The 14,373-nt window shown below is 46.3% G+C and overlaps 1 protein-coding gene across 3 annotated transcripts in view; it reads right to left on the reverse strand.

The window, feature by feature from the left end:
- Positions 1 to 14,373, reverse strand: part of APLP1 (amyloid beta precursor like protein 1) — a 53,726-nt gene that overhangs the window by 12,044 nt on the left and 27,309 nt on the right. For 2 of the 3 annotated variants that reach the window (XM_033158090.1, XM_033158092.1), the window contains exons 12-14: positions 12,553 to 12,699; positions 2,019 to 2,042; positions 1,787 to 1,854 (exon numbers count right to left, since the gene is read on the reverse strand). In XM_033158090.1, the coding sequence (XP_033013981.1) occupies positions 1,787 to 1,854; positions 2,019 to 2,042; positions 12,553 to 12,699 (239 nt within the window). The remainder of the gene's footprint in view (positions 1 to 1,786; positions 1,855 to 2,018; positions 2,043 to 12,552; positions 12,700 to 14,373) is intronic. The other variant, XM_033158091.1, reaches the window with a different exon arrangement.

Here is a 14,373-nt window from a genome sequence, read left to right on the forward strand (position 1 = left end):
ATTTTAATAATAGGAGTCCAACAACATCTGGAGGGCCACAGGAAGGAATGGGTGAATCCATCAGTTTTGGTTTTTCTCTTATTTTCAGGATTTTAGTGTGAACTTCTCCTAATATGGGGACATGGGTGGCGTTGTGGTCTAAACGACAGAGTCTAGGGCTTGCTGATCAGAAGGTCGGCAGTTCAAATCCCCACGACGGGGTGAGCTCCCGTTGCTTGGTCCCTGCTCCTGCCAACCTAGCAGTTTGAAAGCACGTCAAAGTGCAAGTACAGTGGTACCTCGGGTTACAGACGCTTCAAGTTGCAGACTCCGCTAACCCAGAAACTGTACCTCAGGTTAAGAACTTTGCTTCAGGATGAGAACAGAAATAATGTGGTGGCGGCGTGGCGGCAGCGGGAGGCCCTATTAGCTAAAGTGGTACCTCAGGTTAAGAACAGTTTCAGGTTAAGAACATACCTCCAGAACGAATTAAGTACCACTCTGGAATAAGGTACTGCTCCGGGGGGGGGGGGGCGGGAGAGAGAAGGTAGACGGCATTTCCGTGCGCTGCTCTGGTTCGCCAGAAACGGCTTAGTCATGCTGGCCACATGACCTGGAAGCTGTACGCCGGCTCCCTCGGCCAATAAAGCGAGATGAGCGCAGCAACCCCAGAATCGTCCGCAACTGGACCTAACAGTCAGGGGTCACTTTACCTTTACTTCTCCTAATATACACATTTTTGCAAGCAATTTCCCCCAATATAATCATAGAATAGTAGAGTTGAAAGGGGCCACAAGAGTCACCTAGTCCAACCCACTGTGTCAGGAATATTTTGCATGGTTGTATGCTATTGTTACTTATATATATGCATCCTTATGGGCACTTTACCTAGAACTCCAATTTTTGTACAAGTTATTTGGCTGGAGAACGGCATGGCTGTTTTCAGAGAATGGTGAGTTACGAAGGATGGCTGCATTTCAATTTGCATATAATTTCAGGAAGTGAGAATTAGGTAGGTTCCCCTTGAAATGCCAACTTAACCACACCCACCCACACCCACACACCCACACACACCCAGTTGACTTAAAAGAGCCCAGCAGTCCCCCAATTCATGCTTGACAGAGGCAGCTCAAAACATGTGGGCAGAAATGTGGTACAGCCCATCCACAAAACCACTGCACGTCAACATCCCCATTTGTTTTCAGAACCTCATGGCCTAAAATTCTCCCTCCATTTGAAAAGCCAACACACCAGAGAGTTTGGTAGGCATCCTGAGCCTTGCTATCCCCAGAAGTTGCAAGACGCTTAAGCCCGCTTTTGATTTTGAAAGCAACCAGCCACACAGCTAATAAAACTAAGAAGGTAAAATGATAGCGACTGAGTTGTGGTGCCTAGACAGGGTGTGAGGCTAGGACTGAGGAGACTCAAGCTCAAAACCTCATTCAGCAACAAATCTCACTGGCTGACCTTGAGTCCGTAAGTATGTCTCTCGGGCTGTGTACACACTCTACCTTTAAAGCAAATCCAAGCACGCTTTCCCTCACAAGAATTCTGGGCACTGTAGTTTACTCCTCATGGAGTTATAATAATCAGCAACCCTTTAGAAACCACAGTGCCCAGAATTCTTGGGTGGGTGGGGTGCGCTTTAAAGATGGAGTGGGTCTCAGAATATCTCATAGGGTTATTGTGAGGCTGAAATGGGAGTTGGTGGTAGGGGAACCATGCCCATCACCTTCAGTTGCTTGGAGTACAGGAAGGCTATAAATCTTAATAAAAACAATGAATGCTAAAGAACCATCCAGCTTACCTTACGTTCATATTCGTAAAGCAAGGCCTTGTCACTGGTTGGATAGTCATATTCTGCCAGCCCTGAAGCTGTGGGACAGAGGAACAGAGGTCTCATATCATTAAGCGTCTCAGGTATCACCATTTACTCTGGCATGGAGTTATTTTGGGCAACAAATGACCCAAAACTCTTCTCCCCCCCCCCACCAAAATTTACAAGGAGGTGGTGTTGTATATGGGAGTGGGGCACTCACCTTTCTTGTCCGCTTGTTCAGAATCTGCCCGTTCCCCACAGAGCAGCAGGAGAAGAGATTAAGCATAGCAAAAGAAAGAAAAGAACAGAAAAAGGAAAAAAAGAAGACAAGTTTGAGGCCAAGGGTGTTGAGATAGCAGAAGGCAAAGCTAGAAAGTAGGGCAACTGGTTTTCAAGCTGTGTTTGAAGGAGCACTGCAGATTCACTGGACATGGTATCATTAGTGGTTGGGGTAGGGACAGGCGCTAACCTATCTGTTTTGGTTTCCCTCAATTCCCCATTTTTCAAATCTTAAATTCAGCTCTCCACCTTTCCATATCAATTTGCAAATCTCTTTTTAAAAGGTCCTCAGGAAAATTCGTCAGCATTTTATTGCAGATTTCTCCACACAGATTTTTGTATGCAATGTTTGTAACATACACATTAAAGCAAAGTGGTTTCTTTTTTAAAACAATGCATTTTTGTATGTTATTTTCATTAAAATGTGCACTTTTTGCATACTTTACCCTAGTATGTGAATTTTTTTGTACACATTACTCGGCTGGAGAACTGCACTACAAAATTCAGAAACTTTCACATGTGAAAGGATGTCTGTGTTTCAGTTTACATACCGTTTCAGGAAGTGTGAATTAGATATGTTTGCATACCTCACCCCTAATCTGGGGGTCCCCTCAAAGAGAAGACCAGCAATGGCGGAAAAGCTTCCCTGAAAGATGCTTTGGTTATCACTTCCTCTCTTGTAGGAGAGCATTGGGTGAGTTCTGAGTATGTGGTCTATTGCACCCATGGCAACAACAGCAAGAAGATGTTCCAGAACCTTCTATACTGAACAAGAGTTTCACAACTGATATTTAAGGGGCTCTTCCTGAGGCAAATACATCAGTGGAAGAAAGAATTCCTTCTACAGGCAAAAAAATGTTTGAAAGCCAGTGAAACAAGGCATGCCAGAAAAAGAAAGTTAAGAACATAAAAGGAGAGCTGCTGGATTAGACCAAAGGCCCATCTAGTCCAGCATACAGGAAGCCCAGATGCAGGACACAGGTTCAAGAGACCTCTCCCACTCGTGATCTCCAGCGACCGGTGTTCAGAGGTATATTGGAAGCATCATAGCTAGTTGACATTGATAGCTTCATTCCCCATGAATTTGTCTAACATCCATGGGAAGCTGTCCAAGTTTGGTGGCCATCACTATACCTTGTGGTGATGAATGATGCAGTTGAACTATGCATTGTGTGAAGTAGTTTGTCAGTCCTGATAACATTTTATTATTACTGCTACTGCTACTACTACTACTACTATTATTATTATTATTATTAATAAAATGTATATCCCACCCTTCCTCCTGAAGGAGCCCTGGGCATCAAATGCACAAAATCTAAAACAATTAGAACATACAAAAACCATTCTAATAAAGAGGCAGACCAGGAAAGATGACTACTTAAAAGGCTAGTTGAACTGGGAAGGACTTTGTTTAGATTTGTTGAGACTCCAAGTTCCAGTGAGCAAGAAAAACTCATCTCTGTCCACTTTCTGCACACCAGAGAACAAGGGCATGCCAAGCAGGTGCCCAACCACTGCCCCCTCACCCATCACGAGGTATCATCATTTAGACACCATCTGAAGAAAATAAAAACCGCATTTGGTGGCAAGCAGGGAGGCAAAAACTAATATGGGGAAGGTTCACTCTCCCAACAGCTGATACGTCTCCTCACATTCGTGAGGGACCAGAAAGTGAAAGGGGACACGGCTCGTGGTTCCTTGCAGGATACATGCAGCAGAACTGGAGATGTGATTCTGATGCGACACTCCCAGTTGGACACAGAAATATTGTCACAATGACTTCACTGCCTTCCCCCCAAGTGGTTAGGGCCATAAATGTGGACGTCAGGGAGAATGCCAATGAACGAGCATGAGGGTGCCTGAGACAGGGTAAGGAGGCCTCAGCCTAGCAAGTTGCTCTTCTGAACATCCCAATTAGCCCCTCCTACGCGCAGGTAGCCTCGAGGCACCGTCAGTGCGTAATGCAATGATTAATAGGTAGCAGCAGGAGTTCCTGGCAATGCTGGCTGTCCATGTTGCTCCATTCGCTTTCATTCCTACAGCTGCTGTTGTACACTGTCGACTTTGCCTCTTTGGAGCACCATTCACATTGCGGAGGTGATTGTTCTGGTGTAGCAGCCATCCGGCATAATAAGATCACTGCATCAGTCCGCTCTTCTAGAGCCACCCTCTTTTATCTTAGTTCATTCATAGGCCGCTGTTTTCCTCTAGGGAGCTGTGCAGTTCCCTCTGCCTAACTCTGCATACCAGAGGAGACAGCATCGCTGCTATTGTGCTACAGAGTCTCTTAATAATCTAGGATGAAGTGAGAGGTGAGTTGCACACCCCAGAGAGCATTATTATTTTTACCATTCATGCTTTGAACTCATAAAAGCAAACTGAACGGGTTGACATGAACCAAAGGGTTGTTGTTGTTGTTGTTCAGTCGTTCAGTCGCGTCCGACTCTTCGTGACCCCATGGACCAGAGCACGCCAGGCACGCCTATCCTTCACTGCCTCTCGCAGTTTGGCCAAACTCATGTTAGTAGCTTCGAGAACACTGTCCAACCATCTCATCCTCTGTCGTCCCCTTCTCCTTGTGCCCTCCATCTTTCCCAACATCAGGGTCTTTTCTAGGGAGTCTTCTCTTCTCATGAGGTGGCCAAAGTACTGGAGCCTCAACTTCAGGATCTGTCCTTCCAGTGAGCACTCAGGGCTTATTTCCTTGAGAATGGATACGTTTGATCTTCTTGCAGTCCATGGGACTCTCAAGAGTCTCCTCCAGCACCATAATTCAAAAGCATCAATTCTTCGGCGATCAGCCTTCTTTATGGTCCAGCTCACCAAAGGGTTATTATAAGATTATCGCCAAAGAAGTGCTCCTGGGGTCTGACCCCCTCTAAAGATATCCTCTTCCCTAGAAAGTTCTGCTTTCATTAGACAGAAGTCAGACCTTTTGCTTGTGAAGACAGAACAACAAAAAAAGCACATAGGTATTTTGCCCAATTGCTCATAAGCAGCAGGGCAACCAAACAACTCTAACCCCATTAGGCAATCTCTGTTTTAAAAGCTGGTGGGCTGTATTGCTGTTTTGTGAAAAACTGAGTAAAATATCCCCCGTATGCGGCTGGGTTTTGGCTCCCCCCCAACAAATTCCCCTTAGACCACAAAATTTCTGCCTGCAATATATCTTAGGTTATCACCACAGGAGAACTGATGTTAAACATGTCCAGATCATACTGCTGCTAGCACTGGTGAGGGGAGGTAGGCGAGAAATCCAGTTCAGTTTGCATTGGAAGAGAGACTATCTGCATCAGGCTTTTGCAAAAAAACAACAGCTATCTTTCAAAATTTGCACATCCCAAAAATGTGTAAATTAGGAGAAAGTGTACATAAAATGCATCTGTGACTGCAAAATAACACAAAAAACAGGCAAAAATGATCTAATAGCTGGTAGAGCGTGGGACTCTTAATCTCCGGGTCATGGGTCTAAGCCCCATCTTAGGCAAAAGATTCCTGCATTGCAGGGGGTTGGACCAGATGACCCTTAAGGTCCCTTCCAACTCTACAATTCTATGACGGGGGAAATCACTTGCAAAAATGGGTATGTTAGCAGAAATGCACACTAAAATGTTGGTGCATTTTCATGAGAAGTTTAAAAAAAAGATTCACAAACTGATGCAAAAATCTAGTAAACTGAATTTAAGATGAGAAAAATTAGTAGCAGAGAGAAACGGAAACAGACAGATTTTTTCATCCTTTGTTGTTGCCCAAGCAGAAAGGGCTTCAGTTAAATAAGTCTCTTCCTGAAACCTAGAGGCTTGCAGATTGCAGGAGACAGGCACAGGGAATTGCCTTTTGCCAGGCCTGCTGTTTCCTCATCTAGTCCAGCACAAAGGAAGCTACCTTACACCAAGCCAGACTACTGGTCCATCTAGCTCAGTACTGTCCACACTGACTGGCAGGGCTCTCCAGGATTTCACAGAAGAGTCTGTCCCAGCCCTGCCTGGAGATGCTGGGGATTGAACCTGGGAGCTTCTGCAAGGCAAGGCAGATTCTCTACCACTGAGCCAATGGGGCCCTTCCTCAAATGGAAGAGTACTGCCTACTCAGATTGACAATGGCCCTCCAAAGTCTCAAGCAAAGGGTCTTCCCCATCGCCGGCCACTTGGATGCTTTCAACTGGAGATGCCATGGGCTGAACAGGTGAGCATCTGCAAAAGCCACCGGCGGAATTCTTTCGATGACTGCTGGTGTTTGGACCCACGCTGGGTCCATACACAACAGGAGCAGTGGTAAAGTGATACATTTTGAAGTGCAAGGGCCCCTATAGACACACCCCAAGTAAAGGACAAAAATGCAGGCATTATTATGGGGATGCACAGCAGCACATTAACACAACCACAATTTATTAAGATCAACACCACTGCAATCCTATGCTTGGTTTCCTGGGAGTAGCTCCATTGACCTTCTCATTGCATAGGTTCAACTTCTAAAAACACACCGATACCTTCAGCCAACTGAAGTGCAACCTTTAAGTTTTTTAATTAGAAATGCTAGCAATCAAGCAAAGAAATGTTGATATTCAAAAACTGAAGGCACGAAAAAGGAACCCTATCAAAAGAAAAGGAACAAAGTATCCAGCCTCTGATTATTTTTCCTCATTCCCTGACTTCCTCTATGCTAATCTGCAAACATGAAAGTCTCGCTACTACCGGTACCTCATTCACTTGCCAGAGCAAGAACAAAGTCCATCAGTTACCCTCGCCTCACCCGGTGCTCCAGAAGATGACATCACTGCTTAGGATCTGAAAAAAGAAGTCTTGGAACTGCAACCTCTTCAGACTACAGGTGGGAGATACTGCTTTGGAATGCTTCCTCATGTTACACCAGGGGTCCCCAAACTAAGGTCCGTGGGCCAATTATCCAGCGCTCAATGACCCCCGCTGCCAACGCCCGCTCTTATTGGCGCGGCGCAGCTGCCCATCTCCGGGTCGGCGCAGCACCGGAAATAGCTTGTGCACATGGGCGTCATTTCCGACACACTTCTGGGTCTGCGGAGGTCTGTGTGCACACGCACAAGCTATTTCTGGTGCCATGCCGCACTGGAAAAAGCGAGTGCGCACGCTCCCCTGCCCTCCTGCCCGCCACGCGATCGGCGCAGGAGGAACCGGCCCGAGGCCAGGTAAGTTTGGCGACCCACTGTGTTACACACTCAGCAAGTAGCAAAGCAGAACAGCAGAGCTCTAGCCTGGCTGTCTGCTGAGCTCATTCTCTGTTTGCGGGGAGCTTTTAACATAGGGGAGCACTCAAACGGGTGTAATGCCTTGCTGCAGTCGATTCCAACACTTCATTCTGCTGCGTGTCTAGACTCGGCACTGAGTTGCAAGTTCAAATCCCAGCTCAGCTTTAGTTATGCTGCTCTCTAACAGGGTCCAACTAGACCAGGCTTCCTTAACCTCCAGATGTTTTGAGATTACAATTCCCATCATCCCTGACCACTGGTCCTGCTAGCTAGGGATCATGGGAGTTGTAGGCCAAAAACATCTGGAGGGCTGAGGTTGAGGAAGCCTGAACTAGACGATGCCATTAAACAAGGAAACACATTCAATGTGCTGAGTCTTATCACTGTATTGTTTAAACCAGTGTTTCCCAAACTTGGGTCTCCAGCTGTTTTTGGACTACAATTCCCATCATCCCTGACCACTGGTCCTGATAGCTGGGGATGATGGGAGCTGTAGCTCAAAAACAACTGGAGATCTAAGTTTGGGAAACACTGGTTTAAATAGTTGTAGGAGGGCCTGATCAGGATTGGGTTTGTGAACATAAGAGAACAAGATCCATCTAGTCATAAAATCGTATAATTGTAGAGTTGTAAGGGACCCCGAGGATCATCTAGTCCAGTGTTTTTCAACCTTTTTTGGGCAAAGGCACACTTGTTTCATGAAAAAAATCACGAGGCACACCACCATTAGAAAATGTTAAAAAAATTAACTCTGTGCCTATATTGACTATATATAAAGTAATTCTCTTGAATTAAGATAAATTCAACCGTGTAAATAAGTTTTTACTGATGTAATAATGGAAAGCTGAATGGTTTAGTAAGTTTATATAAAATATGCAGGGATTTATGTTGTGCAAAATGAACCACAGAAAGAGAGGAAGTGAAGTCACTGACATTTTAAGGTGAATATTCTAAAATGTAAAACAGAAATTTAATTTTAAAAAATTCATTCTTGCATCGTGATCACAACTTGCGTCACACTTCTCCGTGCTTCGGGTTGCAATACCGCAGCAGGTTAACTCAACCAGAGGCTGACTTCTAAGTACGCCATGCTTGGGAGCGCGCTGTTAAAGCGAGAGCTTTGGGCATTTCCCTCCCGGGTAGGCAAGACAGAAGCCGTTCCAACTCCAACTAAACCGTTCCAGCTCCCAACTAAATCACTGCATCTCCGAGCAGGCAGAGGGCAACAGCACAGCAGAAGCCATCCGATTTCGCGGGCTCACACCTTCCACCTCTTACAGCAGGCAGAAATCCAACAGGTGCATGCCATCCCTTCTCCCGCTGTGCTGGCGGAGGGGGAAGCTGTCCCGGCTGAATCTCTGCCCATCCCAAGGAAATCGGCATATACAAACAGACAGACAGACAGACAAACAAACAAACAAAGGGACAAGGAGCAACCAGGGCGTGTCCGGCGGCTCTCCAAGGAGCTCGGATCCTTGGAGTGGCCACCCTCCCGCTAGAAGCAGGGCTTGGAGGAGGCCGGAGAGCCCGCTGCCCCCTCTGGGGAAGGCGGGCCTGCAACCCCGGACCCATCGGGATGCACCACTCGGCGCTCTCGCAGGCGGGGCTGGGCAGGAGGCGGTGGCAAACGCCGCCAAAGGACCACGATGCGCCCTCGGCACCTTCTTCATCCCCTCGGCCGGCGGCGGGGACGGCGGCCCGCGATGGAGCCCCGGAGCCGGGCTTGTTGTGTCCGCTGAGAGGCCGGCTTGCGCGCTGTGCGCCCTGGCCGTGCCACGGCTTCTCCTACCCGGGGGTGCCGGGGCTGAAGCGGCGTCTGCTGGCGGTCGGGCTGTCCTGCTGCACCGTGCTGGCCTTCTACGCTGCCAGCAGCCTGCGGAAGCTGCCGCCCGCGTGGGGCTGCGGCAACGATGAGGGCGACGAGCCGGTGACCGTCCCCTTTGGGCGCAGCCGGCCTTTGGGCGGCTGCAAGCGCCGCTTCGGCATCCACGCCTGCAACCTTTTCAATTTTTCCCACGGCACACCAGGCAACATCTCGCGGCACACTAGTGTGCCGCGGAACAGTGGTTGAAAAACACTGATCTAGTCCAACCCAATACAATGCAGGAATATGCAGCTGTCCCATGCAGGGATTGAACCTGCAACCTTGGCGTTATCAGCACCATGCTCTAACCAACTGAGCTATCCCTAAACAGTCTAGCATCCTGTTCTCAAGGTGGCCAACCAGATGCCTCTGGGAAACCTGAAAGCTGAACCCAAGTCCAATAGCAATCTACCCACTTGTGCCCCCCCAGTAACTGGTATTCAGAGGCATATGCCCTCCAATATTGGGAGGTAGTACACAGCCATCATTATTTTCACTTGTTTATTTTTTATTCTTATATCCCACCCTGCTTCCAGAAGGAGCCCAGGCGGTCTAACAATAATCATACAGGTAAAACCAGCATCAAAACAATAAACACAGAAAGATTAAATCATTAGATGCAATACACCGGAAGGCAAACAACTGGACACTCAACCTCCCATCTGACTATACACCAAAGGCCCAGACAAATAGATAGGTCTTAAACTGCTGCCCATCAGAAATCAGGGTGGGGCTCAATTGGATCTCCATCAGGGGGCAATTTTGCAATAGGGGCAGCCACAGAGAAGGCCCTGCCACACATTGCTATGCCGAGGCTGTGTCCATTGGCGGAATCACAAGCAGAGCCCCTCCCACAAATATGAAGAGGCAGGACTTGTAAGTATTGGGGGAAGCACTCTTTCAAGCATGTGGGTTCCGACTGTTCAGGGCTTTGTACACTAATAACAACTCCATAAAATTGACTAGTAGCCATTAACAGCTCTGTCTTCCAAGAATTTGCCTAACCCTCTTTTAAAGCCACCCAGACTTGTGGCCATTAACTATGTGCTGTGTGAATAAGCACTTTCTTTCATCTGTCCTGAATCTTCAAACATTCAGCTTCATTGAAAGATCCTGGCTTCTAGTATTATGAGAGGGTGCAAAACATCTCTCTACCCTTATTCTTTACGTAATATTCTCCCTTATTCACTTTCTCCCAACCCGCCTGAAACTAAAAGCTCCTAACACCGTAACCTTTTCTCAAAAGTGTTGCTCTAGCCCCTTGATCATTTTTAATTGCCCTTTCCTCAACGTTTTACAGCTCCACAATATCATATTGTATTCAGGCACGGTAATTAAAACGGCACACAGTATTCCAAATGTGGTCGCACCATAGATTTTTTATGATGACATTATTATATTGGCAGTTTTGCTTTTAGATTCCTTTCCTAATTTATGCTCTTAATGGTCACCAAAATGGAATTCATATTTTTCACAGCTGCTGCAGACTGGATAGACATTTTCATTGAGCTATCCACCATAATAATCCCAAGACCTCCTTCTTGGCAAGTCTTGGCTAGTTCAGACCCCATAAACATAGACGTGAAGATGCAGCTTTTTGCCCCAAATGTGCAAAGCTTCGCACTTGCTTGCATTGAATTGCATTAGCTGTTTTAATGCCCATTCGCCCTGTTTGGAGAGAGCCTTTCGGAGCTCCTTAAAATGGAAGATAAATGGAATTTCAACAAATATGGTCATTATCAACACTGAAGCAAAACTGACCATACTGATAATGCGTCAGATGATGGAAAGAGAGCAGTGAACCAAAGAGTCAAATAATGAGCAACAATCCATCCACAAATCTCTCACTCGGCTATATCACTCAACCCATTCATATGGGGCGTGAGTTCCGGGTCTAAAAGTTGAGTTTTATAAAGGTTAAGAACAGCCCATAGGAAACTGCTTTAATCCATGTCAGAATATTTATTAATCTATCTCAGCCTTGTCTGAGTGTCTCTCCAGTGTCTCCAGCAAAGGTCTGTCCCATCACCGGCTCTTAGATCCTTTTTAACCAGACACGCCAGGGAACTACTGAGCTATGGCCTTTCTCCATCAAATTTAAGATATTTTCTTTCTTCGTTTCTTTCACAGTCTGCATCTCTGTGGACTTTGATCATCTCACCATCCATCCTTCTGCCCAAGCATGCAATCTCAGCACTCCTCATTATCCTTTGATCCTCAGATACAATCAGTCACCAAGCCAGCCATTTTTACATCTGGAATGTGTGTCTGCTATCTGTTCTTTTCTGTCTCCAGACTGCTGCTGTTTGCTTTGGTGGCTTCTCTCATTATTTCTCTTCTCTGTGGCTGGATTCTTTTCGCTGGGTTCATCTCTATCTCTCTTATTTTTAAACCTGTATGCCTCTCCAGACAGCCTGCTTTTCGTGCACTCATGGTGATGATTGGTTTATTGTACTCAATAGCTGCTTTTTTAAAAGAAGGAAAGAAAACCAAAGCAACTTAAAATATAATACAAAAATAAGTGAGAATTTGGCTAAATTGAAAACAGAGCCAAGAAATCTAGTCCTGGTGTCAACAGAGCCAGTTCTAGAAAAGGCTTTATTGAGCAACCATCGTGATTCCCCCCCCCCCCCGGAGAGATTAGATGCTGTCTACTGAATATTTGTTCTGATTGGATCACAGGGAGGTTAGATGACGTTGCATCAAGCAATTGGCAACCCACAATTCCTGGTGCATTTCACCGTCACTTTCCTTACTGCAAGAAGTCTGGTTTTTTTGGGGGAGAAGCAAGATTAAGGCTTTCTTATCAACTATAATCATACAACCTGAATTTGCTCGGAAGTGACTGAATCACACCTGCAAATAGCAACAGCCTAGAAGCACCTTAGTTTCCCCAGTGGATATGTCTTCTCCAAACATCTATGCACCAAAAAGCAAGTCCTACCGATTTCACTCACAAGAGGGAACAAACAAGCAGAATTAGAAGTGACAAAATTAGAAGTGAGAATTTCTAAGGAAAGCTATGTTTTGAAAAAATCCAAATTGGGCAGGTTCACATTAAAACTCAAACAGAACCAAGTTTCTCCTCCATCCCTGCCCATCATTCAGGCAGTTCCTGATGATTAATGCTGGATTCCTCAATCCTATATGCCTGTATCATTTTTTGGGAAATGTTTTTAATGCATATCTTTATGGCGTGAACTGTTTTGAAATTTTCTGAATAGTAAGTAGCCTAAACTTATTTTAAAATAAAAACAAGATCTCCTGTGAACCAGTTCCTTTTGTACAGGGCCATATGATGCTCCAGGGACAGTCGTGACTTGAGGAGTGTGCTGGTCATCTTCGCTAAGCAAAGCATCATCTCTTTCAAAGGCATCCTGAACTCACCTTCTCCATCACGTGGGTACGAATGGCTCTCAGAAACCAAGTCCTCGCTACTGTCCATGGGCAGGAATTCCTCAGTGGTGCGTGTCTCTGAGATGGAGGTGGTGAGCAGATCATTGGTGGTCACCCGTTCTGAGCGCAGCAGCTCCTCTAGGAGAACATGACAGAGAAAGGGGTCAGAGAGTTGCCATGAACTTCAGCCGACTCCACTCCTACCCTCCTGCAATTACGTGTGCTGCAACCGTTCCCCCCAAACATCATCATCATCATCATCATCATCATCATCATCATCAATTATTTTAAGCCATCCTTATGGGATCCTCTTTGTCCTTGCTTGGCAAATCTAACCCCTCACGCAAAGAGGACATTCAGCATTTTGCAGAATTCCCCTTCTTTAATTAAAAAGAAATGCATTTAGACTACCCTTCATCTACAGAGGCACCAAGATGGCATACAAAAGCAAATATAAATAAAAAATGAATGCCATATAATTAAGGAGCACATCAGCATACATAACAACCAAAGACAAAGGTGTTTAAAAACATATACCGTATTTTTCCATGTATAAGACTAGGTTTTTTCCCTAAAAAATAATGTCCAAAATTTGGGGGCGTCTTATATGCGGGTAGATCTTCCCCCATTTTCTTAAATCGGAGTCCCCCAAAATAGGGGGTGTTTTATGCATGGGAGTGTCTTATAGACGGAAAAAATATGGGGCTGTCTACTAATAAAATTCCAACAATTTGGGGACTTTTTGAAACAGCCCAGGCAAATGAAGGAGTTTTGATCTGACATAGAAATGATTATAACACTGCTGGGCAGTTTTTACCCTTCAAGGGAGGGCATTAAGACTATATAGACAGCTGCCTTAAACTGAGTTGGACCATTAGGCCACCTAATTCAATATTGTCTCCGCTAACTGGAAGCAGCTCCCGAGGGTTTCGGAATGAGGACATCGCCTGCTCTACCCGGAGACATAAGGCCTGACCCTGGGACCTTCCACACGCAATGCAGATCTTCTTCTACTGGGCTTTGGCCCTTCTCCAAAACAAGCACATGGTAAATTGCCTTTTACTGAGTCCTTTGAGTTCAGTATCGCCTACTGACTGTCAGGGACCGTGCTGAGGAGGGCTGCACTGAGGAGGAATGGTGGGAGCCTCCCCCTCCCCCTGCTCCTAGTCAAGACCCTGAATCTTCCCAGGAGCAGGAGGACTGTATAGATTTGGAACAGTGGTTCGCAGAGGGACATAGTTCATAAGGCAGAAGTTGGGAAGAACTGGGCGGTGAACAGCTAGGAGGAGAAGAACCGGGAGAGAGAGAGAGAGCTAACAGACTCACTTTCGCTGGAAAGTGTCCATCCGCTCAGCCCAAGGTCAAGGAGAGCAGATAAGGTGGCAGCACAGAAAGCACAGTGGTGGCAACATCAGGTTGCAAGACGAGGAACTTACGTGGGTGACTAGGGGGGAAGCGGGTGGGACCCTTAATTGGGAGCATCTTCATTCCTAGGAATGGATTCTTTGTTCTCTCACTGTGATCATTAAAATCTCTAACTGGTAAGAGACTCCTTTCGCTTGTTCTGCTTATCTACTGCCAAAGTGGGGTGGGAGGGGTGGGGGACATGAGTCTCTGGAGCCTGACACTGACGGGCAGTTTTTGCAGCATTTCAGAGATGAGGCATTCGCCTGCAGATATCAGGGGGCCGAACCTGGGACCTTCTGGGTGCAAAGCAGATTCCCTACCGCTGAGCCACGGCCCTTCACCTCCACAAAGATGGTGCCATCAGAAAGAAGGGTCTGAACTTCACAGGACAGCTGGTTGTGCATA

The sequence above is a fragment of the Lacerta agilis genome, chromosome 8, assembly GCF_009819535.1.
Source record: "Lacerta agilis isolate rLacAgi1 chromosome 8, rLacAgi1.pri, whole genome shotgun sequence".
NCBI classification, from domain to species: Eukaryota; Metazoa; Chordata; class Lepidosauria; order Squamata; family Lacertidae; genus Lacerta; species Lacerta agilis.